At 43.9% G+C, this 16,022-nt stretch overlaps 1 protein-coding gene across 5 annotated transcripts in view; it reads right to left on the bottom strand.

Moving 5' to 3' along the window:
* The window catches only part of BMP2K (BMP2 inducible kinase), a 284,761-nt gene that overhangs the window by 132,944 nt on the left and 135,795 nt on the right, over positions 1–16,022 (bottom strand). For all 5 annotated transcript variants that reach the window (XM_033963569.1, XM_033963540.1, XM_033963550.1 and 2 more), the window contains exon 8: positions 4,181–4,284. In XM_033963569.1, the coding sequence (XP_033819460.1) occupies positions 4,181–4,284 (104 nt within the window). The remainder of the gene's footprint in view (positions 1–4,180; positions 4,285–16,022) is intronic.

Here is a 16,022-nt window from a genome sequence, read left to right as displayed (position 1 = left end):
TGTGACTGCAGTATTCTGTTAGCATGATATTTGTGTAGCATTCTGTAATAATTTGGCTTATTCAGTTTTCTTGATAGTAGAGGGGATATATATGAAGGGGAAGGGAGACAGAGTTTTTGTTGATCCTTGCTCTGTGTTATTTGTATTTATAAAATGACAATTGTACAGAATATTGTTTCTTTTTATACTTTAATAAAATGTTCAATATAAAATCATAACTATTTGAAGCTTGTGCGGATGGGATCAGATGGTTGGCGGGACCGAGCGGCGATGGGGTTTTTTAAAATTTCAGTCTTAGTAGTTTGCCGGTCCACAAAATAATTATTTTATTTCTGCCAGTCCATAGGAGTAAAAAGGTTGAAAAACACTGCCCTAGAACATATGCTTTACTGATGTACCAACTGCCCTACTGACATATCTTTTGATGTGACCATTCTCTGTTCGCAGCACCTAAGTTGATAGACTTTCCACTTGCAATTGGTATCCTGCATTTACTGAAGAATTGGAAATCTGTTCACTTTTTGGATTACACATTCTGGTGGAACTCTATATATGTTTGTATAAAAAATATGAACAAGCTGCCATGGAAAAAAAGAGACTAAACTAAACTAAACCTTAGGTTTGTATACCGCATCTTCTCCACGATCGTAGAGCTCGGCACGGTTTACAGGACTAAGATAGAATGGAACTCCAAAGGATGGTTGTGGATTAAGAGTAAAGGAGGAATAGAGGATTTTAGGGCACCAGAGAGGGGGGAGGTGTTATATTTTTGAGAAAAGCCAAGTTTTTAGCCTTCCTTTCTGTCTTTCATCTTCATCTGTGCGCTGTTCATCTTGGACTTTTCTGGATCAATATGTACAGTCTCTTGATTTTTTTAAAAGTGACAGTTTACTTTAGATGATCCATGCCGGGTTCAGAGGATGACATCACCCACGTGTGAGAATTTCTGCCTGCTGTCTCTGTATAACAGTTACAGGTAAGTAACAGTGCTTGAGTGGTCCACTGAAACATTGCATAAAGCAAAAAAAAAAAAAAAGATTTTAAAAGTACAGTAAAACCTTGGTTTGTGAGCATAATTCATTCCAGAAGCATGCTTGTAATCCAAAGCACTCGTATATCAAAGTGAATTTCCCCATAGGAAATAATAAAAACTTAAGACAATTCCTATACCAAATACTATACGTACTCGTATTGCAAGACCTCACTCATTTAGAACAGTCAATACACTCCTGAAGCATCAGAAAGAGAAGAACCATCGGCTCAGTAGAGACGATGTGACGCGTGTACACTGTATGTACTCGTATTGCAAGACACTGCCTGTATAGAACAGTCACTACACTCTCGCAGCGTCAGAGAGAGAAGAACCATCGGCTGGCTCAGTTGTGATGTGTGTAGGCTGTATGTACTTGTATTACAAGACATTGCTTGTATAGAACAGTCACTACACTCTCGCAGCGTCAGAGAGAGAAGAACCATCGGCTGGCTCAGTTGTGATGTGTGTAGACTGTATGTACTTGTATTGCAAGACATTAGTTGTATAGAACAGTCACTACACTCTCGCAGCGTCAGAGAAAGAAGAACCATCGGCTCAGTTGTGATGTGTATAGACTGTATGTACTTGTATTGCAAGACATTGCTTGTATAGAACAGTCACTACACTCTCGCAGCGTCAGAGAGAGAAGAACCATCTGCCTAATTGTGATGTGGGTACACTATGTACTTGTATTGCAAGACATTGCTTGTATAGAACAGTCACTACACTCTCGCAGCATCAGAGAGAGAAGAACCAAGTTACGTGGACGGAAGTTACGTGGAAGCAGATTCCGATAAAGCCGAACTACTGAATGAATACTTCTGCTCAGTCTTCACCTGTGAGGCACCGGGACACGGTCCCCAGTTGAAGGCAACACAAAGCACAGAAGACCCGTTTCAGAATTTTGAGTTCACACCAGGTGAAGTTTACAGTGAACTGGCAAGACTCAAGGTAAACAAAGCCATGGGACCAGACAATTTGCACCCAAGAATGCTCAGAGAATTGAGCGATGTCCTGGCGAAACCGTTGGCTGAGCTATTCAATCTCTCCCTAAGTAAGGGGAAAGTTCCCCTGGACTGGAAATTAGCTAATGTCGTTCCTCTGCATAAAAAGGGTTGCAGGGCAGAGGCTGCGAATTATAGACCGGTGAGTTTCACATCAATAGTGTGCAAACTCATGGAAACACTAATTAAAAGCAAATTGGACACGATCTTGAATGAAGGGAATCTTCGGGATCCCAGTCAGCATGGATTCACCAAGGGTAGGTCCTGCCAATCCAATCTCATCAGCTTCTTTGACTGGGTAACAAGAAAGTTGGACTTGGGAGAGTCTTTGGACGTCGTGTACCTGGACTTCAGGAAAGCTTTTGACAGTGTCCCACACCGCAGGCTGCTAAGCAAGATGGAATCGATGGGGTTAGGAGAGACACTAACTGCATGGGTCAATGATTGGCTGAGTGGCAGACTTCAGAGGGTGGTGGTTAATGGTACCCTCTCTAAAACATCGGAGGTGACCAGTGCCGCAGGGCTCGGTCCTGGGTCCACTCCTTTTCAACATATTCATGGGGATCTGACTCAAGGGCTTCAAGGTAAAATAACACTATTCGCCGATGACGCCAAACTATGTAATATAGTAAGTGAATGCAGTTTACAGAATTATATGGCGCAGGACCTGCTTACATTGGAAAGTTGGTCCTCAACCTGGCAGCTAGGCTTCAATGCTAAGAAATGTAAGGTCATGCACCTCGGAAGCGGAAATCCATGCAGGAAGTACTTCTTGAACGGAGAAACTTTAACTAGGACTTCAGCAGAACGAGATTTAGGAGTAATCATCAGTGCAGACATGAAAACTGCCAATCAAGTGGAGAAGGCTTCATCTAAGGCAAGGCAGATATTGGGTTGTATCAATAGAAGTTTCGTCAGCCGAAAGCCTGAAGTCATAATGCCATTGTACAGGGCCATGGTGAGACCTCATCTGGAGTACTGTGTGCAATTCTGGAGGCCACATTACAGTAAAGATGTGCGCAGAATTGAATCGGTTCAACGGACGGCCACCAGGATGATCTCGGGGCTCTTGTACGAAGAGAGACTGAACAAATTGCAGCTCTACACTCTTGAGGAACGTAGGAAGAGGGGAGACATGATCGAAACATTTAAGTACCTCAAGGGACGTGTCGAAGTGAAAGATGATATTTTCTTTCTCAAGGGACCCTCGGCCACAAGAGGGCACCCGCTCAAACTCAGGGGCGGAAAATTTCATGGCGACACCAGAAAGTATTTCTTCACAGAGAGAGTGGTTGATCATTGGAACAAGCTTCCAGTGCAGGTGATCGAGGCAGACAGCGTGCCAGACTTTAAGAATAAATGGGATACCCATGTGGGATCCCTACGAGGGTCAAGATAAGGAAATTGGGTCATTAGGGCATAGACAGGGGGTGGGTAAGCAGAGTGGGCAGACTTGATGGGCTGTAGCCCTTTTCTGCCGTCATCTTCTATGTTTCTATGTAACCATCGGCTCAGTTGTGATGTGTGTAGACTGTATGTACTTGTATTGCAAGACATTGCTTGTACAGGACAGTCACTACACTCTCGCAGCGTCAGAGAGAGAACTACCATCGGCTGGCTCAGTTGTGATATGTATACACTGTATGTTTTTGTATTGCAAAATATTGCTTGTATAGAACAGTCACTACACTCTCGCAGCATCAGAGAGAGAAGAACCATCGGCTCAGTTGTGATGTGTGTAGACTGAATGTACTTGTATTGCAAGACATTGCTTGTACAGAACAGTCACTACACTCTCGCAGCGTCAGAGAGAGAAGAACCATCGGCTCAGTTGTGATGTGTGTACTCTATGTACCTGTATTACAAGACATTGCTTGTATATCAAATTAAAATTTAATAAAATGTTTTGCTTGTCTTGCAAAACACTTGCAAACCAAGTTTCTTGCTATCCAAGGTTTTAATGTATTTTAAAAAAGTATTATTAAAATAAATTTTTCTAATAAGCAATGCTAGACACAAAGTCAATATGTAAAATACATGAGGACTGAATTACTTTTTGACTTTCATACAAATTTTGGCAATTTAATGTGAAAACAGTTAAACAAAATGTTTAACATGCATGCATTAAGAAAACACTACTTACATATATATTAGATACTGGGCAATCCTTTTTGGCAAGCTGAAAGGTGAAGTAGGACACTTGGAAGATATCAGGTCTCCATTCTTGATCAGGTTCAAGCATATACCCTACAGCAGACACAATTAAAATGAAGATATAAATTATTGCTTAGCTGTGGGGATAAACAATTTTTGTAAATCTGAATACTAAAAAAACGAAACACTCAGCAAATCTATAAACTAAGAAATAAAGAAATATTACTCACCTGTAGTAGATGTTCTCCAAGAACTAGAGGACAAGCATTCACACCTATTGGTGATATCTGATGGAGTACTGGCACAGACACCACCAAGCATTCAAAAACAACCTTGAAGTCATTGGCAGTCCCACAATGCACTTGCATAAGTGCCTTCAGTTCAATGTGAGCAACAAGACCAGCAATACAGTAAAGCTGATGGAATACAACTTCTAGGAGAAGTGGGAGAGGATGTGAGAATATATGTCCTATTGTCCTCAGAGAACACCTGCTACAGGTGAGTAACTTTGCTTTCTCCTAAGGTAAGCAGGATATTGAATTCTCCCATATGGGAATTCCTAGCTACCAGGCTCATATGTCCATACTTTAGCTGTTGATTCCCATTAATTGTGAATATGCAGAAGGGTGTCACTAAGATCTTGAACTCCTCCCCTTCTGCAGTGGCGAACAGCTCCCTCTTCGGTTGGTACGCAAGCAATCAAACTCCATTAATACCACCACCAAAGGACAATAGGAACTTGCAATGTCAAGGCCAACTAGGAAACAATCAACCTGAACTTATATAGTCTTGTTGTGAGGGTTTAGAATAAAAATGGGCCTAGGAGGGTAGAAGTAAATTCTAGACTCCAAACAACTTCTGCAGAACTGTCTGACTGAATTGACTGTCACATCAGGAGTCCTGCTCTAGGCAGTAACCATGTGAATATGTGGCAGAAGACCACATTGCAGTTTTGCAAATCACCTCAATTCAAATTGATGCAAAAGTTTACTTTTTGGTATTACATAAAAGTTTTGGATCTAAACAACAATTTCAATCTGAGTGGACAAATGACCAGTCTGCTAGGGGCCACTTTGGGTCTACGGCACCTAAGCCTACCCTTTTGCGGAAAGTGAAAATACTGAAAATGGCTCTAACTTAAGTTGGTGGTTCAGTATGAACATATTTGATGTCATTAGCTGTCAAAGAGCTGCAAGTTGTTATTTAGAAGTATTTTGTCTATAAGAGTGCTGTGTTTATGTCACTGACTTACAGACCTCAATATATATACTCTGGAAGAAAAACAAGAGGGAGGAGATATGATTGAGACATTTAAATATCTCTGTGGCATAAATGCACAGGAGGTAGGTCTCTTTCAAATGAAACAAAGCTTTGAAACCAGAGGGCATAAGATTAAGTTAAAAGAGGATAGACTCAAAAGTAATATAAGGAAATACATCTTTACGGAAAGGGTGGTGGATTTGTGGATTGACCTCTCAGTGGAGATAGTTGGAAAGCATGGGACAGGCCTTTTGGATTTCTTAGGGGGAAGAAGAGATAGTGGATATGAATGGGCAGACTAGATGGGCCACATGGCCTATCTACTGCCATTTTCTCTTGTACTACGGAAACTGAAGAACCATGGGGTGGAAGGAGACCAAAAATTGGTGAAGGGCCACTACTTGGACTGGAGGAGGGTCACGAGTGGTGTTCCACAGGGATCGGTACTCGGACCGCTGCTGTTCAATGTATTTATAAATGATCTAGAAACAGGGACGAAGTGCGAAGTAATAAAATTCGCAGACGATGCCAAACTATTTAGTGGAGTTAGGACTAAAGAGGACTGTGAAGATTTACAAAGGGACCTGAACAAACTAGGAGAGTGGGCGATGAGATGGCAGATGAAGTTTAATGTAGAGAAATGTAAAGTCTTGCATGTAGGAAACAGAAACCCGAAGTACAGCTATACGATGGGAGGGCTGGTAATGGGTGAAAGTACCCAAGAAAAGGACTTGGGGGTAATAGTGGACAACACAATGAAGCCTTCAGCACAGTGCGCAGCGGCCTCTAAGAAGGCAAATAGAATGCTGGGTACTATCAAGAAAGGTATTACAACCAGATCGAAAGTTATCCTGCCATTGTATCGAGCGATGGTGCACCCACATCTGGAGTACTGCATCCAATATTGGTCACCGTACTTTAAGAAGGATATGGCGATACTCGAGAGAGTTCAGAAAAGAGCGGCATGATTGATAAAAGGTATGGAAAACCTTTCATATGCTGAAAGATTAGAGAAACTGGGGCTTTTTTCCCTGGAAAAGCGGAGGCTTAGAGGGGACATGATAGAGACTTATAAGATCATGAAGAACATGGAGAAAGTGGAGAGGAACAGATTCTTCAAAGATCGAAAACTACAAGAACGAGAGGGCATTCGGAAAAATTAAGAGGGGACAGATTCAGAACCAATGCTAGGAAGTTCTTCTTCACCCAAAGGGTGGTGGACACCTGGAATGTGCTTCCAGAGGGTGTGATAGGACAGAGTACAGTTTTGGGGTTCAAGAAGGGATTGGATAATTTCCTGAAGGAAAAGGGGATAGAAGGGTATAGATAGAGGATTACTATACAGGTCCTGGACCTGATGGGCCGCCGCGTGAGCGGACTGCTGGGCACGATGGACCACTTGTCTGACCCAGCAGATGCACTGCTTATGTTCTTATGTACAGTATAACAGAATTAGAATAGGAAGAGAGAAAGAGAAAGGCAACCAAAAAAAGTCAAAATGATGAACTCATCCAGTTTTTAATATCAGACACCTACAGGAAAAAACTTCAAGTAGATTACTATGTTTATGTTTTGTCTGTGTTTGATTTATTACATATGTTCTCTTGTGAACTGCCAAGAATTTTGCATTGTGCAGTAAACAAACAAATGAGATTAAACAGCTCCACTATGAGACAAGACTAAAGAGATTAGACTTTTCAACCTGGAGCAGAGACTGCCAAGAGGAGCTATGTCTCTATAAAATCATGATTGAAGTGCAACAGATAAATGGAAATCACATTACTCTATTGTTATTGCTTATTATTTCTATAGTACTATCAAATGCATGCCGCGCTGTACATTAAACACGCAAGAGACAGTCCCTGCTTGAAAGAGCTTACAATCTAATTATGACAAACAGGACAAAAAGGGTGAATCTATATATATGCTGCTCAGGTAAGGAATTACAAAGAGAATGACGAGGTCAATAAGGTAGGAGACTATAGAGCAGTGTATTGCAAACTGTGTGCCCCGGCAGATTTCAGGTGTGCCACAAGATGTCGACAAGGAGGGGAGGTGCCAGCACCTACTGACTGCTTAAAGGATGTATCTCTCACAGCCAGAAGCATGTCCTGTATCAGTCAGCCAGCCAATGACTGCGCCTCTCCTCCACCTCACCTTCTGCAACACCTATCCCTCCCACCAATCTGCAGTAATAGGAGGCTCAGGGCCGCGGGTGGGACATCCACACACATGTGGATGTCGATGTGATGATGTCACTCGCATTCCTGGTGCCCTTCAGCCACAACTGCAAGATTAGTGTGCACACCTTAAAAAGTTTGCAACACACTGCTATAGAGCGAATGACAAACAGATATGGGTGCTTTACAAGTGAGTTGGGAAAGGACTTAAACGCAACTTCAAAAAAAGTGGCCTTTTAGTATGGATTTGAATACTGCCAGAGACAAAGCCTGATGAACAGAATTAGGCAGTTTGTCCCTTCTACTTTGCTGTGCCTGAAACAGTCGGAAGTTGGCAGTAGAGAAGAGTACAGACAAGAGAGACTTTCAAAAACTATAAGACTAGCGAATATGCCATGAAGTAGTTTATTTAATACAGATCATTTACTTATTAAGATTTATTAGCTGGCTTTATAAAGAAATTCACTCAAGGCAACGCACAGCAGAAAGCCTCACATAAAACTAACAATTCTGTTAACATAAAATTAATGAGATAAACTTGGAGATGGCAAAACAAATCTTAGTAATAGGACTAACATGATACATTATCAGAAATATACACATTTAACAGTGCTGTAAAAACAAAACAAAACAGAAATATGATACATGTCAACAGAATACAAAATGATACCAAGTTTCCAAGTTTATTATAAGATTTGATAAATCGCCTATTCCAGGTTCTAAGCGATGTACATCTATAAATTACAAAGTTAGGTTAAACATACAAACTAAAAGAACTTAACATAATAGACTGAATGGAAGAACATTCATATAACACAACATACGATGTCAGCACAATACAAATGTTAATATGCATGCCTTAGAGCAGTGGTCTCAAATTCAAACCCTTTGCAGGGCCACATTTTGGATTTGTAGGTACTTGGAGAGCCTCAGAAAAAAATACTTAATGTCTTATTAAAGAAATGACAATTTTGCATGAGATAAAACTCTTTATAGTTTACTAGTGTTTAAGCCCATTACATTAGAGAGTCTGGGGCTTTTTTCGCTGGAGAAACGGAGACTTAGAGGGGATATGATAGAGACTTATAAGATCACAAAAGGCATAGAGAAAGTGGAGAGGGACAGATTCTTCAAACTTTCGACAACTACAAGACGAGAGGGCATTCCGAAAAATTAAAAGGAGACAGATTCAGAACCAATGCTAGGAAGTTCTTCTTCACCCAACGGGTGGTGGACACCTGGAACGCGCTTCCAGAGGGAGTGATAGGACAGGGTACGGTATTGGAGTTCAAGAAGGGATTGGACAATTTTCTGAAAGAAAAGGGGATAGAAGGGTATAGACAGAGGGCTAGTATACAGGTCCTGGACCTGATGAGCCACTGCATGAGCGGATGGTATTGGATTTCAACAAGAGATTGGACAATTTTCTGAAGGAAAAGGGGATAAAAGAATATAGATAGAGAGCTAGTATAGAGGTCCTGGGCCTGATGAGCTGCCGTGTGAGCGGACTGCTGGGCATGATGGACCTCAGGTCTGACCCAGCAGAGGCACGGATTATGTTCTTATTAACAGGTGCTAGTAAAGCCTCCTTCCCTCACATGTCCCCTATTTTCAGCCCCAGCTCCAAACCCATTTTTACCCACCCCCCCTAGCCCCTTTCTCCCATCTGTTCCCTTTCAGCCCGAGCCCCCTTTTCTCACCAGCAGCATTTCCCTCCCCACTCCACTTCCCTGTCCAGCAGCACTTCTTCCCTGCTCCCCCAGTCCCTCTTCATTTCTCCCCCGGCCCAGTAGCACCTCTTCCCTGCTCCTCCTGTCCCTCTTCCCTGCTCCCCCAGTCCAGTAGCACCTCTTCCCTGCTCCCCCTGTCCCTCTTCATTGCTCCCCCGGCCCAGTAGCACCTCTTCCCTACTCCCCCTGTCCCTCTTCCCTGCTCCCCCAGTCTAGTAGCAAATCTTCCCTGCTCCCCCTGTCCCTCTTAATTGCTCCCCCGGTCCAGTAGTACCTCTTCCCTACTCTCCCGGTCCAGCAGCACCTCTTCCCCGCTCCCCTGGTCCCTATTCCCTGCTCCCCCGATCCAGCAGCACCTCTTCCCTGCTCCCCCTCACAGCCTTACTTTGTCCCTCCCAAACCCACCGAAGCCAACCTGCCTGCTAGCCATCCCCCTGTGCAGTAGAACCTTCACGCCCCCTGCCACTATTGCCACCGTGCAGCCGACCCCACTGACCTTCCCACTGCGAGACAATTGTCAAACCTACTGGCTCCAGCAGCGGCCACATCACACTAAAGACACTGCTTCATGGCCTTCCCATGCTCTGATTTTCTCTGCCGGCTTCTCTGATGATGTCATCAGAGACACGGCAGAGGAAATCAGAGCATGGGAAGGCCGCGAAGCAACGTCTTTAGTGTGATGCGGCCGCTGCTGGAGCCGGGAGGTTTGTGCGTCTCGCGGAGGGAGGGTCAATGGGGATTCGGGTGTGCCGGGAAAGGGTGCAGGGGGGAGGGGGCGACGACTGTGGCGAATTTTCAGAGTCGGCATGTGTTCTCGGGCTGCCTTCGGGACTCCAAGTCCATGCTGCCTGTCTTGGAGAGATGTGTCGGGGCGGGGCTCCTGTGCCCAATTCTCTTGTGGTTGGCGCTGTGTCGGGGCTTTTGATGAGCACTGGCCTGTTGGCTCGGCGTCGTGCGCATGTGAGGAGTGACAGGGTGGCGGGAAGGGAGAGAGTTTGCCTACTCTTCCTCCAGCGGTTGGTGAGTGAGGGTGGGAGGAGGGGAGTGGCCAGAGTGGCATGCGCGCTTAGGGTTTTATTATATAGGATAAATCTTTCCTTTTGGCTAAGTCTTAATAATAATAATATTGTAATTTATAGCTAAAGAGACATATGATCAAGAAACTGTTTTATTTTACTTTTGTGATTATGATAAACACACCGAGGGCCTCAAAATATTACCTGGTGGGCCGCATGTGGCCCCCAGGCCACGAGTTTGAGACCACTGCCTTAAAGCAGGGGTAGGCAATTCCAGTCCTCGAGAGCCAGAGCCAAGTCAGGTTTTCAGGATATCATAATAAATATGCATGGAGCAAATCTGCATGCCCGTCACCTCCATCATATGCAAATCTCTCTTATACATATTCATTAGGGCTATCCCAAAAACCCAGGCTGTCTTGGTCAAGATCTTAGTGACATCGTTCTGCAGATTCACAAGTAGTGGAGGACCACCAGCCAGTCAGGTTTTCAGGATAGCCCTAATAAGTATGCATAGAGCAAATCTGCATGCCCGTCACCTCCATCATATGCAAATCTCTCTCATACATATTCATTAGGGCTATCCCAAAAATCCAGGCTGTCTTGGTCAAGATCTTAGTGATACCCTTCTGCAGATTCACAAATAGTGGGAATCAACAGCTAAAGTATGGACTCCTGTGTATATTAACAGAAACAAGATTTACTACTGCACTGCCATAAGCCATTGTGTACTACGGAAAAAAGCAAATTCAAGAAGAGAATAATTGGTGATCACTGATGGCAGGGTACAATTTATTACACTGAGAAAGATGTTTATCTATTCTATTTTCAAATCTCCAATAAGAGATTTTACCACTTTCCCAGTTAACTTTGTTCCAGTGATTAACTGTGATTATGGTTAGAAGTACTTCTTAACAAGCAAAGATGAAAGGCACTATTTTAAGGACAAGAAACCTTTTTGTAAGGAAAGTAAATAAAAATAAGGAAAAAAATTGCTCTGGCTCTCAACAATAGAAGAAGAAAAAGTTAAGGAAAAGAGAGGTTAACCTTCATAAACTACAAGAGATTGCAGAAAGAAGACGACAAGCAACAATAACCTAAAAAACGTAGAGCAGCTGGTCAAGTAGGAATACAAGGATCAATGGAATGGGAGTGCTCTTGGGCTCCACCTGCTCTTTTACACACCATAACTAGAAGATCTTCCAGGTCTTAGCATAAGCCGCGGGTTTCTTTGCTCTAAAGAGAGTCAAAGAACTTCCAAACAACCCTTCTGAATCTGGGCCGTGCACTCAACATGCCATAAGACCAAAGTGTTCCGGACAATCCATGGGAACCGGGTCTCCAGACAATCCATGGGAACCGGGCCTCCAGACAATGCATGGGAAACGGGCCTTGACTGAGAAACACCAGATGAACCAGCAGTTTCAGGCACCTGCCTCTCTGCAGACACACCAGATCCTTATACCAAGGCCTGCTGGGCCAATCTAGAGACCACCAGGATCACCATTCCCTGATGGTTCGTTATCTGGCGAATGATCCAACCCACCATGGCCCAAGGTGGAAAAACACAGGAACTATTCTGTGGGCTAGGGCTGAACTAGGACATCTAGCCCTGCCTTCCCCGCTCGGTTCTATGACCGTAGAATCAAACTGCTTTTGCATTCTTGGTTGTAGCCATGGGATCCATGTCGGGTTGCCCCAAGTCTGAACAATGAGGGAAAACTCCCTCTGGGCAGAGACTACTCTCCCTGATCCCAAGTCTGCCTGCTGAGAAAGTTGGCCTGGAAATTCTCTACCCCTGCCATGTGGGCAGCTGAGAGAGCTTGCAAGTGAAGTTCCATCCAATTGAATAACATCCATGCATCCAGAGCCAAGATCGCCACGATCTGCTTCCTTAGCTTCTGTTTGAATGGCTCAGGAAGAAAAACATGGTCCTGCACGGTGACAAAACAGACTACCAAATATTCCGAGCACCAAGTCGGCTGCAGTTGACTTTTGGAAATTGACTATTCTACCCAGTTTCTGTAAAAGGCTCACCACCTATTGAACCATGTGCTCATCATCCTCCAAAGAGGGGGCCCTGATTAGTCAATCATCAAGGTAAGAATGCACCTGGACACCCATCCTGTGCAGGTGGGCCGCTACAACCACCATCACCTTGGTAAAGGTGCAGGAGCCATGGCGAAACTGAACTGGAGCACCGCAAACTAGAAGTGGTGCTGTAGAACATGAAATCTCAAAATATTTCCTGTGATCTGGAAAGATGGGGATGTGAAGATATGCCTCTGTCAAATCCAGAGGGGCAAGGAATTATCCCAGAGCCACTGCTGCTCATCTCCATGTGAAAGCAGGGAACCTTTAGGGCTTCATTTACTGACTTCAAATCCAGAATGGGCCTCCAATCTTCTGTACCCTTCTTGGGTACTATGAAATATAGAGAGTATCTGTCCGAGTCTGATTCTTCTTAAGGAACTGTCTAAGAGCCAGTTACATTGTCGCTCGGACCCCGACCTGCTTCTCTGGCCGGGGAGTCGAGGAACACCGAAGAGGGCCGAGAAAACTCGATCTTAAGCCTATCTCAAATAATGTCTAGAACCCAGCGGTCAGACCAAATCTGTTCCCATTCCTCACAGAATGATGAAGCAACCCTCCAATAAGAGGAGCAGTGATCATTGTCCTGGTATCATTCTTGCATCTTGGAGGCCGAGCCACTGTCGGGCTGCTGGCGCCTGTAACTGCTAAATATGTCTGGATCCCTGAAAGGGCCTCTGAGAAGAGTAACCAGAGGAAAATGGGCAGGATCGCCTACAGCAGTGTCTCAACTTTTTTAGTTCCAGCACACTAAATGGAGTAAATGTTTTTCGTGGCACATAATAACTGAAATTAAAAAATTGAAAAACTAACAAAAAAAATGCATTTGAGAGTTATTTATTTATTTAAAGTTCTTTAAGTTAAATATGGGTAATTGTAACAATGGTGAAACTAAAGTAGATAGAATAGAATTGTTAATCAATGCGATGGAAGAGCTTGTTTTTGAGTGCAAATTAACTCAAAAACGTGGCTTGACAGTCAACATGCAAATACACATTTTATCATTCACCATCTGCAGTCATTCTCTTTTTTTTTTAAAAGAGTAATTGAATAGGAGGCAAAGTTCAGTTGTGGATTAGGAATTGGTAGAAAACAGAGGATAGGGTTAAATGGCCATTTTTCTCAATGGAGGAGGGTAAATAGTGGAGTGCCGCAGAAACACAGAAACATAGAGTATGACGGCAGATAAGGGCTAGCGGCCCAACAAGTCTGCCCACTCAAGACTAGCCCTCCCTCCCTGGGGTATCCATTTTTAAGCATAACTATGTGGTACCTCTACCTGTTTGTCCCATCGATTCTTGAAGTCGATCACACTGCTGGTCTCGACCACCTGGCGTGGAAGACTATTCCATTGATCAATCACCCGCTCGGTGAAGAAGTACTTCCTGGTGTCACCATGAAGTCTTCCCCCCATGAGTTTCAGCGATGCCCTCTTTGTCGCCATGGGACCCTTTAGAAAAAAGATTTCTTCCTCCACTTCAATTCGTCCCCTGATGTATTTGAATGTTTCTATCATGTCCCCCCTTTCTCTGCGCTTCTCGAGTGAATTTAGGCGCAGCCTGGTCAGACGTTCTTCATATAAGATGTCTTTAAGTCCCGATACCATCCTAGTGGCCATTCTCTTGATTGACTCCATCCTTTTCACATCCTTTTGATAATGCGGCCTCCAAAACTGGACACAGTACTCCAGATGAGGTCTTACCATGGCTCTATACAGCGGCAGTATGACTTCAGACTTTCGGCTGATAAAGCTCCTTCTGATGCATCCCAGCAGCTGTCTGGCCTTTGCTGAAGCTTTCTCCACCTGATTGGCAGCCTTCATATCTTCCCTGATTAGGACTCCCAGGTCCCTTTCTGCAGTAGTTCTCGATAAGTTTTCCTCGTTCAAGGTGTAAGTTCTGCATGGATTTCTGCTCCCAGGGAGCATTACTTTACATTTTTTTGGCATTAAAGTTTAGTTGCCAAGTACTGGACCATTGTTCCAGTAAAAGCAGGTCCTGCTCCATAGTGCTCGACCTGATTGCGCTGTTTAGTTCCGTTGCCCTGCCCACAGTGTTGCATAGTTTCACGTCGTCGGCAAATAATGTAATTTTGTCTTGAATTCCCTGAGTCAGATCCCTTACAAAGATGTTGAATAGCATCGGGCCCAAGACCGAGCCCTGAGGTACTCCACTGGTCACTCTTGACATTTCCAAGGGGATACCGTTTACCATCACTCTCTGAAGTCTGCCTCTTAGCCAGTCTTGCACCCACGCTGTCAGTGTTTCTCCTAGTCCCAACGAGTTCATCTTGCTCAATAACCTACGGTGAGGAACACTATCAAAGGCCTTACTAAAGTCTAAATATACAATGTCCAGGGACTCACCCCCATCCAGTTTTTTGGTTACCCAATCAAAAAAGCTTATCAGATTGGATTGACAAGACCTTCCCTTTGTAAAGCCATGTTGGTGGGGATCTCTTAATCTCTCATTATCCAGAAATGTGTCCAATATGTTCTTAATCAACTTTTCCATGAGTTTACTCACTATTGACATGAGACTCACTGGTCTATAATTTTCAGCCTCTGACCTGCATCCCTTTTTGTGGAGTGGGATAACGTTGGCAGTTTTCCAGTCTAGGATAACTTTTCCCTTGCTTAGGGAAAGATTGAAGAGCCCTGCTAATGGCTCTGACAGGATATCACTCAGTTCTCGAAGCACTCTAGGGTGTAGATTGTCCGGGCCCATAGCTTTGTTTACTTTTAATTTCAATAGCTTCTGGTAGACTTCGCTCGCAGTAAATTCCATGTCCCGGAATGGGTCCTTCAAACTTCTCTTTGTCTGTAGCTGAGGACCAGATCCTGGCGCTTCACAGGTGAATTAATTATTCTTAGAAGTAATTATTGAGTAATTCTGCTTTGTCTGCGTCCGAATCTGTATAGCTGCCGTCCGGTTTCTTTAGCCACCCAATACTGCTCGTGCTCTTTTTTCTGTCGCTGACGTATTTAAAAAAGGATTTCTCCCCTTTCTTCATCTGCCTAGCTATGTTCTCTTCCATCCGGAGTTTGGCCTCTCTGACTGTCAATTTAACTCTTCTGGATTTAGCTAGATAGGATATTTTAGCTTCCGGATGTTGCGATTGTTTGTAGGTAATGAATGCCTTTATTTTTTTTGCTTTACTAGTTCTGAGATTTCCGTGGAGAACCACTGTAGTCTGTTTTTTACATCGTTTGCTCACAGTTTTTATGTATATGTTGGTTGCTTCATGCAGGGCAGACTTCAGCGTCAACCATAGTTCCTCCACATTGTCCGTCATGTTTTGGTTTTGTAGCACAGTGAAGACGTAGTCCCCCATGCCCTGAAAGTTAGCTCCTTTAAAATTTAGGACCTTACTCGATGTATTTGACCTAGTGGTTCCTTTCTTGAAGTGGAACCAAACCATATTGTGGTCGCTGGATGCCAATGTGTCTCCCACTGATACCCCAGAAACACTGTCTCCGTTGGTGAGTAACAGGTCCAGGATCGCCTGGTCCCTGGTGGGTTCCAATACCATCTGCTTGAGGTGTGCTCCTCGCA

Source organism: Geotrypetes seraphini, chromosome 1 (genome assembly GCF_902459505.1).
Source record: "Geotrypetes seraphini chromosome 1, aGeoSer1.1, whole genome shotgun sequence".
Lineage (NCBI taxonomy): Eukaryota > Metazoa > Chordata > Amphibia > Gymnophiona > Dermophiidae > Geotrypetes > Geotrypetes seraphini.
Note: the sequence above shows the minus strand (reverse complement) of the source record. Positions and strands in the feature narration are given on the sequence as shown.